The following is a 21905-nucleotide window of genomic DNA, read 5'->3' as shown; positions in this document are numbered from 1 at the left end:
GCGGACAGCACACGAAGTGCTGTCTGCATCTTTTGCGGCCCCATTAAAGCGAATTCGTCCGCATCCGAGCCGCAAAAACTACGGCTTGGATGCGGACCGTAAATACTGTCGTGTGCATGAGGCCTTAGGTGAAAAATGTTTGCATATGTTTTAATATCACCACATTTTTAAAAGGGTTGTTCTGTTTCCCATACTGATATCTTATCCTCAGGATAGGTCATCATTATCAGATCAGAAGGGGTCCAACTCCAGACACCCCTGGCGATCAACTGTTTAAAGAGACTGCGGCACTCATACAAGCACAGCGTTCTCGTTACTATTTATCTGCATGCTGTCAACATTGCAGCAGTACTGCAGCGTAATTAGAGCTGATCCGTCCCATTCACTTGAATGAGACGAGGCAGTTGTAATTACATGCACCTCCGCTGCAATGTCGACGGCGTGCAGATAAACAGTGAAGAGAACGCAGTGCTTGTATGAATGTTATGGTCTCTTCAAACAGCTGATCATCGGGTGTGTCTGGAGTCGGACCTCCTCTGATCTGATAATGATGACCTATCCTGAGGATAGGTTATCAATATGGGAAATCAGACAACCCCTTTAACAAAAAGTCAAAGTCCAAAACTATGTCAAGGGGATGCAGGAAACTAACTAGTTTTACTAATTGTTAGATGTGGATCTCTATAATTGTTAGCTGAAAGTACTAGCTTCAAGTACTACATTAAGTACTAGTAAAGAGATATTGCAGCAGACTGAAGAGATTCAAGAGATACTGCAAGAGATTGGCTTAGAGTCTCCAACTGGCTCATCTGTGTTGTTTTTGCTGATCATTGATTGAGAAGAGGTAAGGAATTCGGTCAGCTGTTTGCTATTGTGCGTTTGCTAATGAGCCTAGCTCACTAAGGTGTTACATTTGTTGCTGGGGGAGGAGTTTGGGAAGGAGTGTGTGTATATATAGAGACAGACTCATTAGCTGGCCTAATTCATTAGCTGAAAGTACTAGCTTCAAGTACTACATTAAGTACTAGTAAAGAGATATTGCAGCAGACTGAAGAGATTCAAGAGATACTGCAAGAGATTGGCTTAGAGTCTCCAACTGGCTCATCTGTGTTGTTTTTGCTGATCATTGATTGAGAAGAGGTAAGGAATTCGGTCAGCTGTTTGCTATTGTGCGTTTGCTAATGAGCCTAGCTCACTAAGGTGTTACATTTGTTGCTGGGGGAGGAGTTTGGGAAGGAGTGTGTGTATATATAGAGACAGACTCATTAGCTGGCCTAATTCATTAGCTGAAAGTACTAGCTTCAAGTACTACATTAAGTACTAGTAAAGAGATATTGCAGCAGACTGAAGAGATTCAAGAGATACTGCAAGAGATTGGCTTAGAGTCTCCAACTGGCTCATCTGTGTTGTTTTTGCTGATCATTGATTGAGAAGAGGTAAGGAATTCGGTCAGCTGTTTGCTATTGTGCATTTGCTAATGAGCCTAGCTCACTAAGGTGTTACATTTGTTGCTGGGGGAGGAGTTTGGGAAGGAGTGTGTGTATATATAGAGACAGACTCATTAGCTGGCCTAATTCATTAGCTGAAAGTACTAGCTTCAAGTACTACATTAAGTACTAGTAAAGAGATATTGCAGCAGACTGAAGAGATTCAAGAGATACTGCAAGAGATTGGCTTAGAGTCTCCAACTGGCTCATCTGTGTTGTTTTTGCTGATCATTGATTGAGAAGAGGTAAGGAATTCGGTCAGCTGTTTGCTATTGTGCGTTTGCTAATGAGCCTAGCTCACTAAGGTGTTACATTTGTTGCTGGGGGAGGAGTTTGGGAAGGAGTGTGTGTATATATAGAGACAGACTCATTAGCTGGCCTAATTCATTAGCTGAAAGTACTAGCTTCAAGTACTACATTAAGTACTAGTAAAGAGATATTGCAGGAGATAGTGAGGAGGTAGGCTGGAAGGTGGAAACAATACAAAAAAAAAAGGTAAGATTTGTTTGATTTAAAGTTACAAATTTATTTTTTTATTTTTTTCTCCTCTTTAAAATGGCAGACTTGGTTCAGTGCAGGAATTGTTGTGCATTTATTTCATGTTCCACTCTTTGGAGATTCGGATGCTGTCAGATCTGTAGACAGTTCTCCTTACTGCAGCAGGAAATTGCATTTTTGAAAGCTGAAATATTTAAATTATCTGTTAAACAAACTCCAGCTAGGACTGCTGCAATGCCACTGCCACAGAGGACCCCCAGAAATGGCAGATGGGTTAATGTAGGTTCTGGAAGTCTTAGAGTGGTGGATAGAAGACATGTCCCACAGTCGGTGGTTCTCCATAATTCATTTGCAGCACTCTCAGAATGTAAGGACAACATGGATATGGACTCAAGCACAGAGGGTGAGAAACCATCGACTCCTATGTCTAATGTATGCAACAAAAAAGATAAAGTGAAGTCTCAAAGGATGCAGCTGTTGCTGGGTGATTCAATCATAAGAAGTGTGGAGCTTAAAGAAAATGGTTTTGTGAGATGTCTCCCTGGGGCTACTGCTAGAAGAGATAGAAGACGTATTATTAATATTGTTAAGCAAGCAAAGCAGGAAGGGGACGTGGATGTTTTTGTCCATCTAGGGACAAATGACCTGGCTTGCAATGAAGTGTCAGAGGTGAAAAAATCTTTTATCACACTTGGTAATGACGTACAGGATTTTGCATCCACCATTTCATTTTCTGAAGTTCTGCCTGTGCATAATGTTCAGAATGATAGGCAGAGGCGCATAAAGGAGTTCAACATATGGCTTGGTAAATGGTGTCAAGAGCAAGGATTTGGCTTTGTTTCTCATGATAGCTCTACTTGGAATAGAAAGGAACTGTACAAAAAAGATGGTTTGCATCTTTCTCTCAAAGGAACAAATGTACTTAGTGAACAACTCCAAGAATTTGCGAAAGAGTATTTAAACTAGGAAGGGGGGGCAAAAGAGTGAAAATAAAAGAGTCCAATTGCCCCCCGAAACAATGCCAGAACAGGCCAGAAGCACTGAGGTTAAGAAATGATAAGCTCAGAGTCCTGTCTACAAATGCTCGCAGTTTAGGTAAAAAAATCAATGAACTTGGGTCAATAATGGCATCTGAGAATGTAGATTTAGTGGCTGTTACGGAGACATGGTTTAATGAAAGAAATGACTGGGACATAACCATACCAGGGTACTCTTTATACAGAAGAGACAGAGAAGGCAAGAAAGGAGGAGGAGTGGCCCTGTATGTGAAAGATAGCATTAAATCTAACCTAATACAAGTTGGTGAGGCCAACATAGAGTCAGTTTGGGTTACGTTGCAGTTTGCTAACCATGCAGTAACTCGTGTAGGTGTGATATATAGACCACCTGGTCAAGTTAAAGAACTAGATGATCTACTAGTTGAAGAAATAGCTAAAATGACAATGAAAGGAGAAGTTATCATTATGGGAGATTTCAATCTTCCAGATATAAACTGGAAAACCAAAATAGCAAGTTCTACCAGGAGTACAGATATTCTAAATTCCCTACTGGGGTTATCTCTACAACAAGTGGTTGAGGAGCCAACCCGGAGGGAGGCCATTTTGGATTTGGTATTCACAAACGGGGATTCGGTATATGATGTCATTGTAGGCGAAACCTTGGGATCTAGTGATCACCAGTCAGTGTGGTTTAATATAAGAACTGTGAAAGAGTCCCACCACACAAAAACAAAAGTTTTAGATTTTAGAAAAACAGACTTTTCAAAAATGAAATTAGTCATAAATGAGTCCTTATCAGACTGGAACGGATTACATGGAGTCCAGGAGAAATGGGACTACTTAAAAGGTGCATTATTGAAGGCAACAGAAAATTGCATTAGACTCGTCAGTAAAAGCAAAAAAAGGAGGAGACCAATGTGGTACTCAGCAGAAGTGGCCCAAATCATTAAAAATAAAAAGCTAGCATTTTGTAATTATAAAAAAACCCAGAGCAATGAAGATAAGGAAATCTACAAGATTAGGCAGAGAGAGGCCAAGCAAGTTATAAGAACTTCTAAAGCGCAGGCAGAAGAAAAACTAGCTCAGTCTATGAAAAAAGGGGATAAGACATTCTTCAGATATATAAATGAAAAAAGGAAATTAAAACAAGGAATAACTAAATTAAAAACAAAGGACGGAAGGTATGTAGAAGAGAATAAAGGGCTAGCCGACTGCCTTAATGAATACTTCTGTTCAGTTTTTACAAAAGAAAAAGGAGAAGGACCTCCACTAGAAAGAATGACTATTAAATCGTTTGATGCATGTATCTTTACAGAGGAAGATGTTCTAAGTTTGCTGTCTAAGGTGAAGACAGATAAGTCACAGGGGCCTGATGAGATACACCCAAAATTATTAAAAGAGCTTAGTGGTGAGCTGGCAAAACCGTTAACAGATTTATTTAACCAATCATTAGTAACAGGAGTCGTCCCGGAAGATTGGAAATTGGCAAATGTCGTGCCCATTCACAAGAAAGGTAGTAGGGAGGAATCGAGCAACTATAGACCAGTGAGTCTGACATCAATAGTAGGCAAATTAATGGAAACCCTATTAAAGGATAGGATTGTGGAACATCTAAAATCCCATGGATTGCAAGATGAAAAACAACATGGGTTTACTTCAGGGAGATCATGTCAAACAAATCTTATAGATTTTTTTGACTGGGTGAATAAAATAATAGACGGTGGAGGTGCAGTAGACATCGCATATCTAGATTTTAGTAAGGCTTTTGACACTGTCCCACATAGAAGACTTATCAATAAACTGCAGTCATTGAGCATGGACTCCCATATTGTTGAGTGGATTAGGCAGTGGCTGAGTGACAGACAACAGAGGGTTGTAGTCAATGGAGAACATTCAAAACAAGGTAATGTTACCAGTGGGGTTCCACAGGGATCTGTACTGGGACCGATTTTGTTTAATATCTTCATAAGTGATATTGCAAAAGGCCTCGCTGGTAAGGTTTGTCTTTTTGCTGATGACACAAAGATATGTAACAGGGTTGATGTTCCTGGAGGGAAACGCCAAATGGAAAAGGATTTAGGAAAACTAGAAGAATGGTCAGAACTCTGGAAACTGAAATTTAATGTGGATAAGTGCAAGATAATGCACCTGGGGCGTAAAAACCCAAGGGCAGAATATATAATATTTGACACAGTCCTGACCTCAGTATCTGAGGAAAGGGATTTAGGAGTAATTATTTCAGAAGACTTAAAGGTGGGAAGACAATGTAATAGAGCAGCACGAAATGCCAGCAGAATGCTTGGATGTATAGGGAGAGGTATAAGCAGTAGAAAGAGTGAAGTGCTTATGCCGCTGTACAGAACACTGGTGAGACCTCACTTGGAGTATTGTGCGCAGTACTGGAGGCCATATCTCCAGAAGGATATAGATACTCTAGAGAGAGTTCAGAGAAGAGCTACTAAACTAGTACATGGATTGCAGGATAAAACTTACCAGGAAAGGTTAAAGGACCTTAATATGTATAGCTTGGAAGAAAGAAGAGACAGAGGGGATATGATAGAAACTTTTAAATACATAAAGGGAATCAACTCGGTAAAGGAAGAGAGCATATTTAAAAGAAGAAAAACTACCACAAGAGGACACAGTTTTAAATTAGAGGGGCAAAGGTTTAAAAGTAATATAAGGAAGTATTACTTTACTGAGAGAGTAGTGGATGCATGGAATAGCCTTCCTGCAGAAGTGGTAGCTGCAAATACAGTGAAGGGGTTTAAGCATGCATGGGATAGGCATAAGGCCATCCTTCATATAAGATAGGGCCGGGGGCTATCCATAGTACTCAGTATATTGGGCAGACTAGATGGGCCAAATGGTTCTTATCTGCCGACACATTCTATGTTTCTATGTTTCTATGTTAACCTATGAGCTGGTTCTTGTATCAGCGGCTAAAAAAGTGCAGGGGAACCACTTCAGAATCTTTCTGAAACAGTGATTAAAGGGGTTCTGCACTTTGTTTAAACTGATGATCTACCCTTTGGATAGATCATCAGCAACTGATCGGCGGGGGTCCGACACCCGGGACCCCCGCCGATCAGCTGCTTGAGAAGGCAGCTGCACTATTAGCAGCGCCGAGGCCATCTCATTGTTTACTGCTGGCCCAGTGATATCACGACTTGTATCAACTGGCCTGGGCGGGGCTAAACTCCGTTCACTTGAATGGAGCTTAGCCGCACCCAGGCACGTTGATACTAGTCGTCACATCACTGGGCCATCGGTGAACAGTGAGAATGCCGCAGCGCTGCTGCCTTCTCAAACGGCTGATCGGCGGGGGTCCTGGGTGTCGGACCCCCGCCGATCAGATGCTGATGATCTATCCAGAGGATAGATCATCAGTTTAAACGAAGTGCAGAACCCCTTTAACCCAACCGAATGCTGTGTTTACATGGGAGCCATCAATAACTGAATGGTGGGGATCAGGGGCAGTCATACCATTGGTGCAGCCTGTACAGCTGCACAGGGGCCCTTTATATAAGGGGCCCCATACTACAATAACAAAAAGGCACCAAGGTTTCTTTAGCTCAGAATTACTGATGAACTGATTCATCATATGGATTGACATAGGCTAGTTTCACACTAGCGCTTAGGTTCTGGCAGGCTGTCCTGGCTGTTATCTCTTCCGGCCGATTCTCGGCATATTTGCCAGGTTGTTGCTGGAGCTCCATCAGTGCCCATTATAGTTAATGGGGCCATATGGCAACGTTTAAGCTCCCGGCAATGCCGGAATTCAGAGACATCTGGCAGGCTGTTCCCTGCCGGAACAGTTTGCTGGTTCGTAAACGCTAGTGTGAAACTAGCCACAGTAAGGAGTAGTGATGAGCGGCAGGGGTCATATTCGAATTCGCGATATTTCGCTAATATTTTGTAGAATATTCGCCGAATATTCGCGAATTCGAATATTCGTATTTTCTATGAGTTTTTATCGCAAATTTTTCAATTGCCGAGCAAAAACATGATCTTGCTTGTGGGCCAATGAGTCATAGCACTATATCGAATATATTAGTTTTTTCAAATATTCGTAATATTCTAAAACAAGAATATATAGCAATACAGCGAATATTTGAAAAAAACTAGAGCAATTTAGCAAATATAGTGCTATAATCATTTTTTTTATAGTTGTAATTTTTTTCAATCTGAACTCCAGATGAGAAAAAATTACAACTATTAGACAAAGAAGATTATAGCACTATATTAGCTAAATTGCTCTATATTAGTTTTTTTCGAATATTCGCTATATTGCTATATATTCTTGCTTTAGAATATTACGAATATTCAAAAAAATTTATATATTAGTTTTTTCGAATATTTGTAATATTCTAAAAGAAGAATATATATCAATATAGCGAATATTCGGAAAAAAAAATAAAGAATATAGAGCAATTTAGCTAATATAGTGCTATAATATTTTTTTTCAATAGTGGAAATTGTTGCAAACTTCAGATGAGAAAAAAATTACAACTATTAGACAAAGAAGATTAGTCATGATTCCTCCTTGCTTCTTGCTTGTGGGCCCACAAGCAAGAAGCAGGAAGGAATCATGTTTTTACTCGGCAATTGAAAAATTTGCGATAAAAATTTGCATTACGAAAATTCGCAATAAAAAATCTTGAATATTCGAAATTAGGAATATATATCACTATATTCTAAATATTCTCGAATTTTCGAAGTCCCTATATTCGCGATAAAATTTTGCAATTCGAATATTCGTGATCAACACTAGTAAGGAGCACTATGATAAGCCCCTCAAAGGACTCACAAACTATTCTGGCACAGGGGTCCTTTGCTGTCTACGTCTGCCCTTGGTGGGGCTCTTACTCCAATTAGAAATGTTAGCCCCCTAAGTGCTAATTCTGACATTTAACATTTAATTGCTGTGCACTGGCCATTTTAATTAGAAAAATCTTGAGTCCTTTGGTCAAGGCCAGTTCAAATGGAAAATCACCCTAGAAGTTATTATTCATATCCCACAGGTCCTGCATTAACTTGATTTAGTGCAAGTGAACTGTCTTGGATCATTCAAAACTTTAGGCTCGATTTGTCTGTTCAAGATTTCAGTTAACTTACCTCCACAAACTTGTCCATCATAGGTGTGACATACCCAGTCATGGCACTCGCATAAAGGCCCATAGTATTTACCAGGTTCTTTCACTTCACACACACAAACCCCACAGTCACATTTGCCTCTACCACTGCATATGAATCCATCTGACGTCCTGCAACGATTTTCTGAAGCTGATGTTGAAAGTCTGCAGCTTGATGAAGATCTGCAATATTAAAACATTGAGGATAACTACATTTAAAAAGAAATCTAAGTAACCTATGATATAAACATAGGAGCACATTTATTAAGGCTGGCATTTCATAAGCCAGTCCTAGGGTCCTTACACACATGAATCTTGCTCTGACATTTTTTACCTGTAAATAAACACAATAATTGTTTTGTTCCTGCATTTTCTTTGCTGCCGTTTTTGTAGCATTTTTTCTGGGGTTGTTTGCACACAGTGGGGGACATTTATCGTTGTCGTTTTCCACACCCATTTCAAGTCTCTCTGTGCAATCAGAGGAAGTTATGTAGAGGTGCAGGCAATCTGTGAACAAACTTAAAGGGGTTATTCAATCCTATAAAAAGCCCCCCAATATGCCAGCCCCCCCCCCCCCAACTGAATATACTTACCTGGCTCCCCACGACGCTCCTGGTCCCAGCACCACCGCTGCTGCTTCTCCCCATTCATGGATGAAAACATCCGGTGTTGGGGGGGAGCAACCAATGGCAGGCAGGGATGGGGATGAGCCTCCCTAGCAACGCAGGTGACGGTAGGGAGTCTCGTCCCCATCCCCGCCTGCCATTGGCTGCTCCCCCCGACACCGTATGTTTTCATCCGCACACGGGGAGAAGCAGCAGCGGTGGTGCTGGGACCAGGAGCGGCGCAGGGAGCGGGGACTCAGGTAAGTATATTCAGTATAGGGTGCCCGGCATATGGGGGGGCTTTTATAGGATTGGCTAACCCCTTTAACTCTACTCCAGCCCTCTTGTTGGCGTAAATTTAAGCCATTTCTATGCCAAAAACTGGTGTTGAAAATGAGAAATGAGTCAGCCTTGCTTTTGTTTCCTGAGTTTCATATTTCCCATAGACCTTCAGCTAACATCTGGAGGGTTGATCATAGTAAATAAAATGAGCCCTAAATAGCTGCAAGCAGGTGTACCATTGGAGCATAATTATTACTTTTATTTTTATCCAAATAAGGTGGTCAGTGCTGTCCTAGCCCCTTAGACCACTGCTCCACCTCCTTCTCTCCACTGTTGCTACGGTCCCTCATGGCCTGATTGACAGGGCCAGGCATCCTCACTGTTCAGATGCCTGGCCATGAAATCTAACATTTGCGCAGGAAACTTGGTGATGGCATTATGGGATTGGCACTTGTGCAGTACAGATCTCTGGGGGAGATCCTCTTGAGATGAACAGCGCATGCACCTATGAAGTCTTGCTGAGAATGCCTGGCCCTGTCAATCAGGCCATAAGGGGGAGTGGCAACGGGGGAGAGGAGGAGGTGAGGCGGTTCTCTAAGGGGCTAGGTCAGCCCCTTGGTGCTCCAATGACCTATTTGCATGAAAAATATTTAGCAGGTGCTGTAAGTGATGCCTCTAGGGGATTACAATAGAATGTGGCAAACGTTTTTTTTTTTATTAGTAAGAAAAAACCCTTTGTATGCCCTCCAAATAAAATTTGATGTGTATGAAGATGTAGAGGCCCCATGAACCTCTACTGGAGCAATTTTACATAACTATTAACAATGGGAGTATAGATTGTAAGCTCTTGCGAGCAGAGCTCTGATTCCTCTTGTTTTAATTGTTGACCTGTTTGTTGCAATGTCATTTAAGGCTCTGTTTGTACTTGAACCCCCTGATTTTAAAGCGCTGCAGAATATGTTGGTGCTATATAAATAAAGATTATAATTATGAATAGAGTTGAGTGGACACCTGGATGTTCGGGTTCGGCAGGTTCGGCCGAACTTGAAAAAAGAATTCGAGTTCGGGACCCGAACTTGACCCGAACTTGACCCCGAACCCAAACCCTAATGAAGTCAATGGGGACCCGAACTTTTGAGCACTAAAATGGCTGTAAAAATGTCATGGAAAGAGCTAGAGGGCTGCAAAAGGCAGCAAAATGTGCTTAAGAGCATGGCAAATGCTCTGCAAACAAATGTGGATAGGGAAATGAATTAAAAAACATAAAAGACCTTAAAAAAAGAAAAAATATTGGAATGATGTAGGAGGAAGAGGTTGAGAAGGCGGTGAATGGGTGGATGTGGCTGTGTACGCTCACGTGGCGGTCTAGGTGGATGTGGCGGTGTAGGAGGAATAGGTAGCCAAAACAGATGTGTGTTATTTAGCATTTTTACATAGGGGTATCCCCCAAAATATTGGGACATATAAAAAATAAAAAAAAGGAATAAGTGCACTTGAGTACAAGGATAAATGGTTGAGGCTGTTAGAACTGTCTATTCTGCACAAGGTACAGACAAGTCCTGAGGGATCCAAGCCTGGTTCATTTAAATGAATGTGAGCTTGTCCACGTTGGCTGTGGACAGGCGGCTGCGTCTGTCTGTAATGATGCCTCCTGCCATGCTAAACATACGTTCAGAGAGCACACTGGCTGCAGGGCAGGCCAGCACCTCCAAGGCATACAGGGCAAGCTCTGGCCATGTGGACAATTTGGAGACCCAGAATTTGAATGGGGCAGAACCATCAGTCAGTACGTGTAGTCGTGTGCACAGGTACTGTTCTACCATGTTGTTCAAATGCTGCCTCCTGCTAACATGCTCCATATCAGCAGTTGGGGCCGGTTGTTGCGGCGAGGTGACACAGCTTTTCCACATGTTGGCCATGCTAACCCTGCCTACTGAGGTGCTGGCGCTGACACAGCTGCGTTGGCGACCTCTTCCTCCTCCCCTGCCTTCGCCATGTGCTTCCACTTGTCCCCCGGCGTCAGTCGGGAATGCTCTAATGAGCGCATCTACCAGCGTGCGCCTGTAGTCGCGCATCTTCCGATCACGCTCCAGTGAGGGAATTAAGGACGGCACATTGTCTTTGTAACGGGGATCCAGCAGGGTGGCCACCCAGTAGTCAGCACACGTTAAAATGTGGACAACTCTTCTGTCGTTGCGCAGGCACTGAAGCATGTAGTCGCTCATGTGTGCCAGGCTGCCCAGAGGTAAGGACAAGCTGTCCTCTGCTGTTGCAAAAATCCTCTTTCTGAGCCACTTCTAAAAGACTGGCCTGAAAGTGTTAGAGATGACCCCTCTTCCTCCTCCTCATCCTGGGCCACATCCTCTTCCATCATTGCCCTAAGTGTTTTCTCAAGGAGACATAGAAGTGGTATTGTAACGCTGATAACGGCGTCATCGCCACTGGCCATGTTGGTGGAGTACTCGAAACAGCGCAACAGGGCACACAGGTCTCGCATGGAGGCCCAGTCATTGGTGGTGAAGTGGTGCTGTTCCGCAGTGCGACTCACCCATGCGTGCTGCAGCTGAAACTCCACTATGGCCTGCTGCTGCTCGCACAGTCTCTCCAGCATGTGCAAGGTGGAGTTCCACCTGGTGGGCACGTCGCATATGAGGCGGTGAGTGGGAAGGCCGAAGTTACGCTGTAGAGCAGACAGCCGAGCGGCGGCAGGATGAGAAGGCCGGAAGCGCGCACAGACGGCCCGCACTTTACGCAGCAGCTCTGACATGTCGGCTTAGTTGCGAATGAATTTCTGCACCACCAAATTCAGCACATGCGCCAGGCAAGGGATGTGCGTCCAACCGGCTAGTCCCAGAGCTGCAACGAGATTTCGCCCATTATCGCACACCACCAGGCCGGGCTTGAGGCTCACTGGCAGCAACCACTCGTCGGTCTGTTGTTCTATACCCTGCCACAACTCCTGCGTGGTGTTGGGCCTGTCCCCCAAACACATCAGTTTCAGAACGGCCTGCTGACGTTTACCCCTGGCTGTGCTGAAGTTGGTGGTGAAGGTCTGTCGCTGACCGGATGAGGAGGTGGTAGGAAAGGAGGAGGAAGCTGAGTAGGAAGAGGAGGCAACAGGAGGCAAAGAATGATGCCCTGCGATCCTTGGCGGTGGAAGGACGTGCGCCAAACAGCTCTCCGCCTGGGGCCCAGCCGCCACTACATTTACCCAGTGTGCAGTTAGGGAGATATAGCGTCCCTGGCCGTGCTTACTGGTCCACGTATCTGTGGTTAGGTGGACCTTGCCACAGATGGCATTGCGCATTGCACACTTGATTTTATCCGATACTTGGTTGTGCAGGGAGGGCACGGCTCTCCTGGAGAAGTAGTGGCGGCTGGGAACGACGTACTGTGGGACAGCAAGCGACATGAGCTGTTTGAAGCTGTCCCTCTCCACCAGCCTGAATGACAGCATTTCAAAGAGGCCAGTAGTTTAGAAATGCTTGCATTCAGGGCCAGGGATCGAGGGTGACTAGGTGGGAATTTACGCTTTCTCTCAAAGGTTTGTGAGATGGAGAGCTGAACGCTTCCGTGTGACATGGTGGAGATGCTTGGTGACGGAGGTGGTGTTGTTGGTGGCACATCCTCTGTTTGCTGGGCGGCAGGTGCCAACGTTCCTCCAGAGGCGGTGGAAGAGGCCGAGGCAGCAGCAGAAGAGGGAGCAGGAGGGGCCTGAGCCCTTTCTTGGTTTTGAAGGTGCTTACTCCACTGCAGCCCGTGTCTCGCATGAAGATGCCTGGTCATGCAGGTTGTGCTAAGGTTCAGAACGTTAATGCCTCGCTTCAGGCTCTGATGGCACAGCGTGCAAACCACTCGGGTCTTGTCGTCAGCACATTGTGTGAAGAAGTGCCATGCCAGGGAACTCCTTGAAGCTGCCTTTGGTGTGCTCGGTCCCTGGTGGCGGTGACCAGTAGCAGGCGAACTGTTTTGGCGACGGCTGCTCTGCTTTTGCACTCTGCTCCCGCTTTTGCAATGCTGTTGGCTCGGTCTCACCACTGCCTCTTCCTCCGAACTCTGAAAGTCAGTGGCACGACCTTCATTCCATGTGGGGTCTAGGACCTCATCGTCCCCTGCATCGTCTTCCACCCAGTCTGCCTCCCTGACCTTCTTTTTCGGTCTGCACACTGCAGAAAGATGCAGCAGTTGGCACCTGTGTTTCGTCATCATCAGAGACGTGCTGAGGTGGTATTCCTGTGTCCTCATCAGGAAACATAAGTGGTTGTGCATCAGTGCATTCTATGTCTTCCACCCCTGGGGAAGGGCTAGGTGGATGCCCTTGGGAAACCCTGCCAGCAGAGTCTTCAAACAGCATAAGAGACTGCTGCATGACTTGAGGCTCAGACAGGTTCCCCGATATGCATGGGGGTGATGTGACAGACTGTTGGGCATGGGTTTCAGGCGCCACCTGTGCGCTTTCTGCAGAAGACTGGGTGGGAGATAATGTGAACGTGCTGGATCCACTGTCGGCCACCCAATTGACTAGCGACTGTACTTGCTCAGGCCTTACCATCCTTAGAACCTCATTAGGCCCGACCAAATATCGCTGTAGGTTCAGTAGGACGTGTAGCTGTGGCAGAACGGCCACGTCCTCTCCCTGCACCAGAGGCTCCACCAACACCACCACCATAACCATGACCGCGTCCCTATTTAGATCTTTGCCTCATAGTTAGCGTTCACAAAGCAAAGTAAAAAGTGGTTAAGTCTGTTAAAAATAATTAACCGTCAATAAAAACCCTGATGTAGAGTATTGCACTCAATAATTTTTTTAAAAACTCGATATGACAGGGGTATTTGTGGCCTAAATTTCACAGTAACTTATGCACGTCTAATCCCTGATGTGCAGTATATCAGAGGGTTTTTTCACCCCAGTAACCAAAAAGCCGTATTTCTGGCCTAAATGTGACAGTCACTTATGCACGTCTAATCCCAGATGTGCAGTATATATTAGAGGGTTTTTTCATCCCAGTAACCAAAAAGATGTATTTCTGGCCTAAATGTGACAGTCACTTATCCCAGATGTGCAGTATATTAGAGGGTTTTTTCACCCCAGTAAGCAAAAAGATGTATTTCTGGCCTAAATGTGACACTCAATTATGCACGTCTTATCTCAGATGTGCAGTATATCTGAGGGGTTTTTCACCCCAGTAACCAAAAAGCTGTATTTCTGGCCTAAATGTGACAGTCACTTATGCACGTCTAATCCCAGATGTGCAAAATATATTAGAGGGTTTTTTCACCCCAGTAACCAAAAAGATGTATTTCTGGCCTAAATGTGACAGTCACTTATGCACGTCTTATCCCAGATGTGCAGTATATTAGAGGGTTTTTTCATTCCAGTAAGCAAAAATATGTATTTCTGGCCTAAATGTGACACTCACTTATGCACGTCTTATCCCAGATGTGCAGTATATCAGAGGGGTTTTTCAAACCAATAACCAAAAAGCCGTATTTCTGGCCTAAATGTGACAGTCACTTATGCACGTCTAATTCCAGATGTGCAGTATATTAGAGGGGTTTTTCACCCCAGTAACCAAAAAGCCGTATTTCTGGCCTAAATGTGATAGTCACTTATGCACATCTAATCCCAGATGTGCAGTATATATTAGAGGGTTTTTTCACCCCAGTAACCAAAAAGCTGTATTTCTGGCCTAAATGTGACAGTCACTTATGCACGTCTTATCCCAGATGTGCATTATATTAGAGTGTTTTTTCACCCCAGTAAGCAAAAAGATGTATTTCTGGCCTAAATGTGACAGTCACTTATGCACGTCTTATCCCAGATGTGCAGTATATCAGAGGGGTTTTTCAAACCAATAACCAAAAAGCCGTATTTCTGGCCTAAATGTGACAGTCACTTATGCACGTCTAATTCCAGATGTGCAGTATATTAGAGGGGTTTTTCACCCCAGTAACCAAAAAGCCGTATTTCTGGCCTAAATGTGATAGTCACTTATGCACATCTAATCCCAGATGTGCAGTATATATTAGAGGGTTTTTTCACCCCAGTAACCAAAAAGCTGTATTTCTGGCCTAAATGTGACAGTCACTTATGCACGTCTTATCCCAGATGTGCATTATATTAGAGTGTTTTTTCACCCCAGTAAGCAAAAAGATGTATTTCTGGCCTAAATGTGACAGTCACTTATGCACGTCTTATCCCAGATGTGCAGTATATCAGAGGGGTTTTTCAAACCAATAACCAAAAAGCCGTATTTCTGGCCTAAATGTGACAGTCACTTATGCACGTCTAATCCCAGATGTGCAGTATATTAGAGGGTTTTTTGACCCCAGTAACCAAAAAGCCGTATTTCTGGCCTAAATGTGACAGTCACTTATGCACGTCTAATCCCAGATGTGCAGTATATATTAGAGGGATTTTTCACCCCAGTAACCAAAAAGCCGTATTTCTGGCCTAAATGTGACAGTCAATTATGCACGTCTAATCCCAGATGTGCAGTATATATTAGAGGGTTTTTTCACCCCAGTAACCAAACAGATGTATTTCTGGCCTAAATGTGACAGTCACTTATGCACGTCTTATCCCAGATTTTGCAGTATATTAGAGGGTTTTTTCACCCCAGTAAGCAAAAAGATGTATTTCTGGCCTAAATGTGACACTCACTTATGCACGTCTAATCCCAGATGTGCAGTATATTAGAGGGTTTTTTCACCCCAGTAACCAAAAAGATGTATTTCTGGCCTAAATGTGACAGTCACTTATGCATGTCTTATCCCAGATGTGCAGTATATTAGAGGGTTTTATCACTCCAGTAAGCAAAAAGATGTATTTCTGGCCTAAATGTGACACTCAATTATGCACGTCTTATCCCAGATGTGCAGTATATCAGAGGGGTTTTTCAAACCAATAACCAAAAAGCCGTATTTCTGGCCTAAATGTGACAGTCACTTATGCACGTCTTATCCCAGATGTGCAGTATATCAGAGGTTTTTTTCACCCCAGTAACCAAAAAGCCGTATTTCTGGCCTAAATGTGACAGTCACTTATGCACGTCTAATCCCAGATTGTCATGGTCTTACCTTCTTGCTGTTCTCCTTCGTTTGACATGTGCTGGCGGCCATCTTGGTTTCTGGGTTTCTTGTAGCCTCCCACCCTGCGGCTCCTCCTTCCCACTGGGAGGAGCTGGATGCCCAGCTCATATATATAGGAGGTCTGTGGCTTCAGTTCCTTGCTTGGTCCTCCTGTGTTCACATGCTTCTAGACTGCTGCTGCTTCTGGTTCCTGATCCTGGTTTCGTCCGACTACCCTGCTGGTTCCTGATCCTGGTTTCGTCCGACTACCCTGCTGGTTCCTGATCCTGGCTTCGTCTGACTACCCTGCTGGTTCCTGATCCTGGCTTCGTCTGACTACCCTTCTGTTTCCTGACCTCTGGCTTCGCAAAGACTCTGCTTCGGTTTCGCCATCCGTTTGGACTTTTGCTTTACAGCTTTATTTTCAATAAAGCCTTCTTATTTTCACTTATCCCTTGTTGTACGTCTGGTTCATGATTCCGTGACATTAGGACCAAGCCATGAATTCTGACGGTACAGGGCCATCCTCGCTACCCACGCTGGTTGCCAGACTTGATCAGCAGGATCACCTGTTGGGTCGGTTCGCTGTGGCGTTGCAAACCCTGCTTGAACGCACGGCTCATTTCGCTCCCGTTGCCGATGGGTCGGTTGTCGCTCCTGGGCACGCTCCTACTGCCGCTCCGGTTGTTGCGCCAGAGTCTACCCCGTCACCTGTTGTTGCACCTGCGGTGTTTCGGGGTATGACCGGTTCTGCCCCTCTTCCACAGCGCTTTGGGGGAGAGCCAACTCAGTGCCGAGGTTTCCTTAACCAGGTGGGCATTTATTTCGAGTTGCTGCCACATGCCTTTCCCACTGAGAGATCAAAGGTGGGCTTCTTGATCTCGCTGCTCTCGGACAAGGCCTTGGCCTGGGCCAGCCCTTTATGGGAGAACAACAATCCGGTGGTTGCCGAGTTTTCCGGTTTTGTTGCTTCTCTTCGGAAGGTATTCGATGTGCCGGCTCGTGCTGCCTCTGCTGCGAAGCTCCTTATGTCCATCAGACAGGGATCACGATCCGTAGCTGAATACGCCATTGAGTTTCGTACCCTGGCAGCAGAGGTGGGCTGGAATAATGAGGCTCTGGTCGCTGCTTTCTCTCATGGTCTCTCGGATGCCTTGAAGGATGAGGTTGCAGCTAAGGACCTACCAGTGGAGCTCGAGTCTCTTATTTCTTTCCTGATTTTGATTGACACCAGACTCAGGGAGAGACCTTCCTTTAAGGAGAGCCTGCGGAGGTTTTCTAACAGATTGGCGCCTACGTTTGCTGTCCCACCCGTGCCTCCCTCTCCTCCCACGCCTCCTGGGGATGACTTGTCTGGGGGTGAACCCATGCAGCTGGGGTTTGCTCGCCTGTCCGAGGGGGAGAGGGTACTCCGGAGACGCGAGGGCCGATGCATGTACTGTGGTCTCGGTGGGCATTTTCGGTTGGTATGTCCGAACCGTCCGGGAAACGCTCGCACCTGAGATCCTGTCGGGGGCAGATCTTGGGTGGAGTCTCCTCGTCCCCGGTTTCCCGTGTTGACAAACCACTGATCACTGTTGTCCTCTCCTGGGTCGGGGGCTCGGTGACGACCCAGGCGTTGGTGGACTCTGGTGCTGGTGGTTTGTTCATTGATAATGTGTTCGCTGCCGCCAATTCCATTCCTCTGCAGGCTCGAGGTTCCCCACTGGCTCTTGAGGCGATAGACGGCAGACCCCTTCTGCCGCCACACGTGACTCATGAGACCCTTCCAGTGGGGATAGCCATTGGTGCCGTTCACAGAGAGTCGGTCTGCCTCCAGGTTATTTCGTCTCCACACTACTCGGTGGTCTTGGGGTACCCCTGGCTCCGGAAGCATAATCCGACTTTCGATTGGAGATCGGCCGAGATCCTCTCGTGGTCACCGCAGTGTGGGGCTAGTTGCATCCATGGGTCTGTCAAGTTGCTGTGTACTTCCTCGGACTCTCTGTTGCCTCCTGAATACGAGGAGTACCGGGATGTATTCGATAAGGTGCGCGCGGTTGCCCTACCTCCGCACCGCCCATACGATTGTGCCATAGAGTTACAATCTGGTGCCGTTCCTCCTCGTGGCAAAGTCTATCCACTGTCGGTAGCGGAGAATGAGGCCATGGAGGAGTACGTGAGGGAGGCGCTTTCACGCGGACACATTCGCAAATCCTCGTCCCCGGCAGGGGCTGGATTTTTCTTTGTGAAAAAGAAGGGCGGTGAGTTGAGGCCTTGCATCGATTACAAGGGTCTCAATCGCATCACGATCAAGAACGCTTACCCGATACCCTTGATTTCCGAGCTGTTCGATCGCCTTAAAGGGGCCACGGTCTTTACCAAACTCGACCTGAGGGCGGCATATAACCTGGTAAGGATCAAGGCGGGCGATGAGTGGAAGACCGCGTTTAACACCAGGACCGGTCATTATGAATCCTTGGTTATGCCCTTTGGGTTGTGCAATGCGCCCGCAGTCTTTCAGGAATTCATCAACGATGTTTTCCGTGACCTGTTGCAGCAGTGTGTGGTGGTCTATTTGGATGACATCTTGGTATATTCTGAATCCATGGAGGCCCACATTCTGGATGTCAGACGAGTGTTGCAACGGTTACGAGAGAACAAGCTGTTCGGTAAGCTTGAGAAATGCGAATTTCACCGATCCCAGGTAACCTTCTTAGGTTACATCATTTCCGCTGAGGGGTTCTCCATGGATCCTGAGAAGGTTTCGGCTGTCTTACAGTGGCCCCAGCCCAGTGGTCTTCGTTCCCTGCAGCGCTTTTTGGGCTTCGCCAATTATTATCGGAAGTTCATCAGGGACTTTTCCATGCTAGCCAAGCCTCTCACGGATCTGACCAGGAAGGGCAGTAATTCCCAGGTCTGGCCGCTCGAGGCCATCCGAGCTTTTGAGGCTCTAAAGTCCGCCTTTGTGTCGGCTCCGATTCTGTCGCATCCCAACCCTGGGTTGCCCTTTGTCCTCGAGGTGGACGCGTCTGAGACGGGAGTAGGCGCCCTTCTGTCTCAGCGTAGAACACCAGAGGGTCCTCTGCTTCCTTGTGGGTTTTACTCCCGGAAACTGTCTTCCGCGGAGTGCAACTATCAGATTGGTGACAGGGAGTTATTGGCCATCGTGCAGGCCCTTAAAGAATGGAGGCACTTGCTCGAGGGTTCGGTGGTTCCGGTTCTCATCCTGACGGACCACAAGAATCTGACCTACCTTTCTGAGGCCAAGAGATTGACACCACGTCAGGCCAGATGGGCTCTGTTCTTGTCACGTTTTAATTACGTGGTCTCCTACCTACCCGGTTCCAAGAACATCAGGGCGGATGCCTTATCACGGCAGTACTCCGAGCTGTCCAGGGAGGAGTCGATTCCGACTTCGGTCATACCTCCGAATCAGATCTTGGCCGCCATTCGCACCAGCCTGACCTCTCCCCTGGGTGAGCAGATTTTGGCGGCTCAATCTGGTGCTCCCTCTGGGAGACCCAACGGCAGATGTTTTGTGCCTGAGGAGTTGCGCACTCGGTTGTTGCGAACCTACCATAACTCCAAGACCGCGGGGCATCCTGGAAAGAATCAGCTGTCCTGGGCTGTTTCACGTCTGTTCTGGTGGCCTTCCCTACGTTCCGACATCGCCGCATATGTAGCGGCATGCTCCGTTTGTGCCCAGAGTAAGTCCCCTCGGCACCTTCCGTTGGGCCTTCTGCAACCCATAGCCACCGGGGAGCGCCCATGGTCACACCTGGGGATGGATTTCATTGTGGACCTCCCTGCATCCCGAGGCCATACGGTCATTCTCATGATTGTGGATCGGTTTTCCAAAATGTGCCACTGTGTTCCTCTCAAGAAGTTACCCTCTGCACAAGAGTTGGCCACGATTTTTGCCAGGGAGGTCTTCCGGTTGCACGGTTTGCCCAAGGAGATTGTGTCGGATCGGGGGAGTCAGTTTGTGTCCAGGTTCTGGCGCGCCTTTTGCTCCCAGTTGGGGATTCATCTCTCCTTCTCCTCGGCCTACCACCCTCAGTCCAATGGGGCCGCAGAACGATTCAATCAGGCCTTGGAGCAATTCCTTCGTTGCTATGTCTCCGATCACCAAGACAATTGGGTTGACCTCCTGCCTTGGGCTGAGTTTGCCAGGAACACGGCGGTGAACTCTTCCTCTGGGACGTCTCCCTTCATGGCCAATTATGGGTTCCAACCTGCCGTGTTACCGGAGGTATTCTCTCCCCAGGATATTCCGGCTGTGGAGGATCACCTTTCCGTCCTACGTGCTTCTTGGGTACTGATCCAGAAGTCCCTTGAGGTCTCTGCGCAGCGCCAGAGACTCCAGGCTGATCGCAGACGAGCGCCTGCTCCTTCCTACCAGGTCGGAGACCGTGTATGGTTGTCCACCCGCAACCTCAACCTTCGAGTGCCCACTCCCAAGCTGGCGCCTCGCTTTGTTGGTCCCTTCCGAGTGCTTCGCAGGGTAAACCCGGTAGCCTATGCCCTTGCGCTTCCTCCTGGCATGCGGATCTCCAACGTGTTTCATGTCTCCCTGTTGAAGCCACTGGTGTGTAATCGTTTCACTTCCTCGGTTCCTCGGCCTCGTCCGGTCCAAGTGGGTAATCGTGAGGAGTATGAGGTGAGCAATATCCTGGACTCACGCCTGGTCCGCGGTCGGGTGCAGTTTTTGGTCCATTGGCGTGGTTATGGTCCAGAGGAGCGTTCCTGGGTTCCCTCCGCAGATGTCCATGCTCCTGCCTTGCTCCGAGCCTTCCACGCACGCTTCCCTCAGAAACCGTTCTTTACTCCGCGGAGGAGGGGCCCTTGAGGGGGAGGTACTGTCATGGTCTTACCTTCTTGCTGTTCTCCTTCGTTTGACATGTGCTGGCGGCCATCTTGGTTTCTGGGTTTCTTGTAGCCTCCCACCCTGCGGCTCCTCCTTCCCACTGGGAGGAGCTGGATGCCCAGCTCATATATATAGGAGGTCTGTGGCTTCAGTTCCTTGCTTGGTCCTCCTGTGTTCACATGCTTCTAGACTGCTGCTGCTTCTGGTTCCTGATCCTGGTTTCGTCCGACTACCCTGCTGGTTCCTGATCCTGGTTTCGTCCGACTACCCTGCTGGTTCCTGATCCTGGCTTCGTCTGACTACCCTGCTGGTTCCTGATCCTGGCTTCGTCTGACTACCCTTCTGGTTCCTGACCTCTGGCTTCGCAAAGACTCTGCTTCGGTTTCGCCATCCGTTTGGACTTTTGCTTTACAGCTTTATTTTCAATAAAGCCTTCTTATTTTCACTTATCCCTTGTTGTACGTCTGGTTCATGGTTCCGTGACACAGATGTGCAGTATATCAGAGGGGTTTTTCAAACCAATAACCAAAAAGATGTATTTCTGGCCTAAATGTGACAGTCACTTATGCACGTCTAATCCCAGATGTGCAGTATATTAGAGGGTTTTTTGACCCCAGTAACCAAAAAGCCGTATTTCTGGCCTAAATGTGACAGTCACTTATGCACGTCTAATCCCAGATGTGCAGTATATATTAGAGGGATTTTTCACCCCAGTAACCAAAAAGCCGTATTTCTGGCCTAAATGTGACAGTCAATTATGCACGTCTAATCCCAGATGTGCAGTATATATTAGAGGGTTTTTTCACCCCAGTAACCAAACAGATGTATTTCTGGCCTAAATGTGACAGTCACTTATGCACGTCTTATCCCAGATTTTGCAGTATATTAGAGGGTTTTTTCACCCCAGTAAGCAAAAAGATGTATTTCTGGCCTAAATGTGACACTCACTTATGCACGTCTAATCCCAGATGTGCAGTATA

The 21905-nt window shown here is 46.5% G+C and overlaps 1 protein-coding gene across 1 annotated transcript in view; it reads right to left on the bottom strand.

The window, feature by feature from the left end:
- Positions 1–21905, bottom strand: part of ITGBL1 (integrin subunit beta like 1) — a 649132-nt gene that overhangs the window by 562382 nt on the left and 64845 nt on the right. Inside the window, exon 2 of the mRNA XM_040425263.1 lies at positions 8102–8301. Within this exon, the coding sequence (XP_040281197.1) occupies positions 8102–8301 (200 nt within the window). The remainder of the gene's footprint in view (positions 1–8101; positions 8302–21905) is intronic.

This window comes from Bufo bufo, chromosome 3, assembly GCF_905171765.1.
Source record: "Bufo bufo chromosome 3, aBufBuf1.1, whole genome shotgun sequence".
NCBI classification, from domain to species: Eukaryota; Metazoa; Chordata; class Amphibia; order Anura; family Bufonidae; genus Bufo; species Bufo bufo.
Note: the sequence above shows the minus strand (reverse complement) of the source record. Positions and strands in the feature narration are given on the sequence as shown.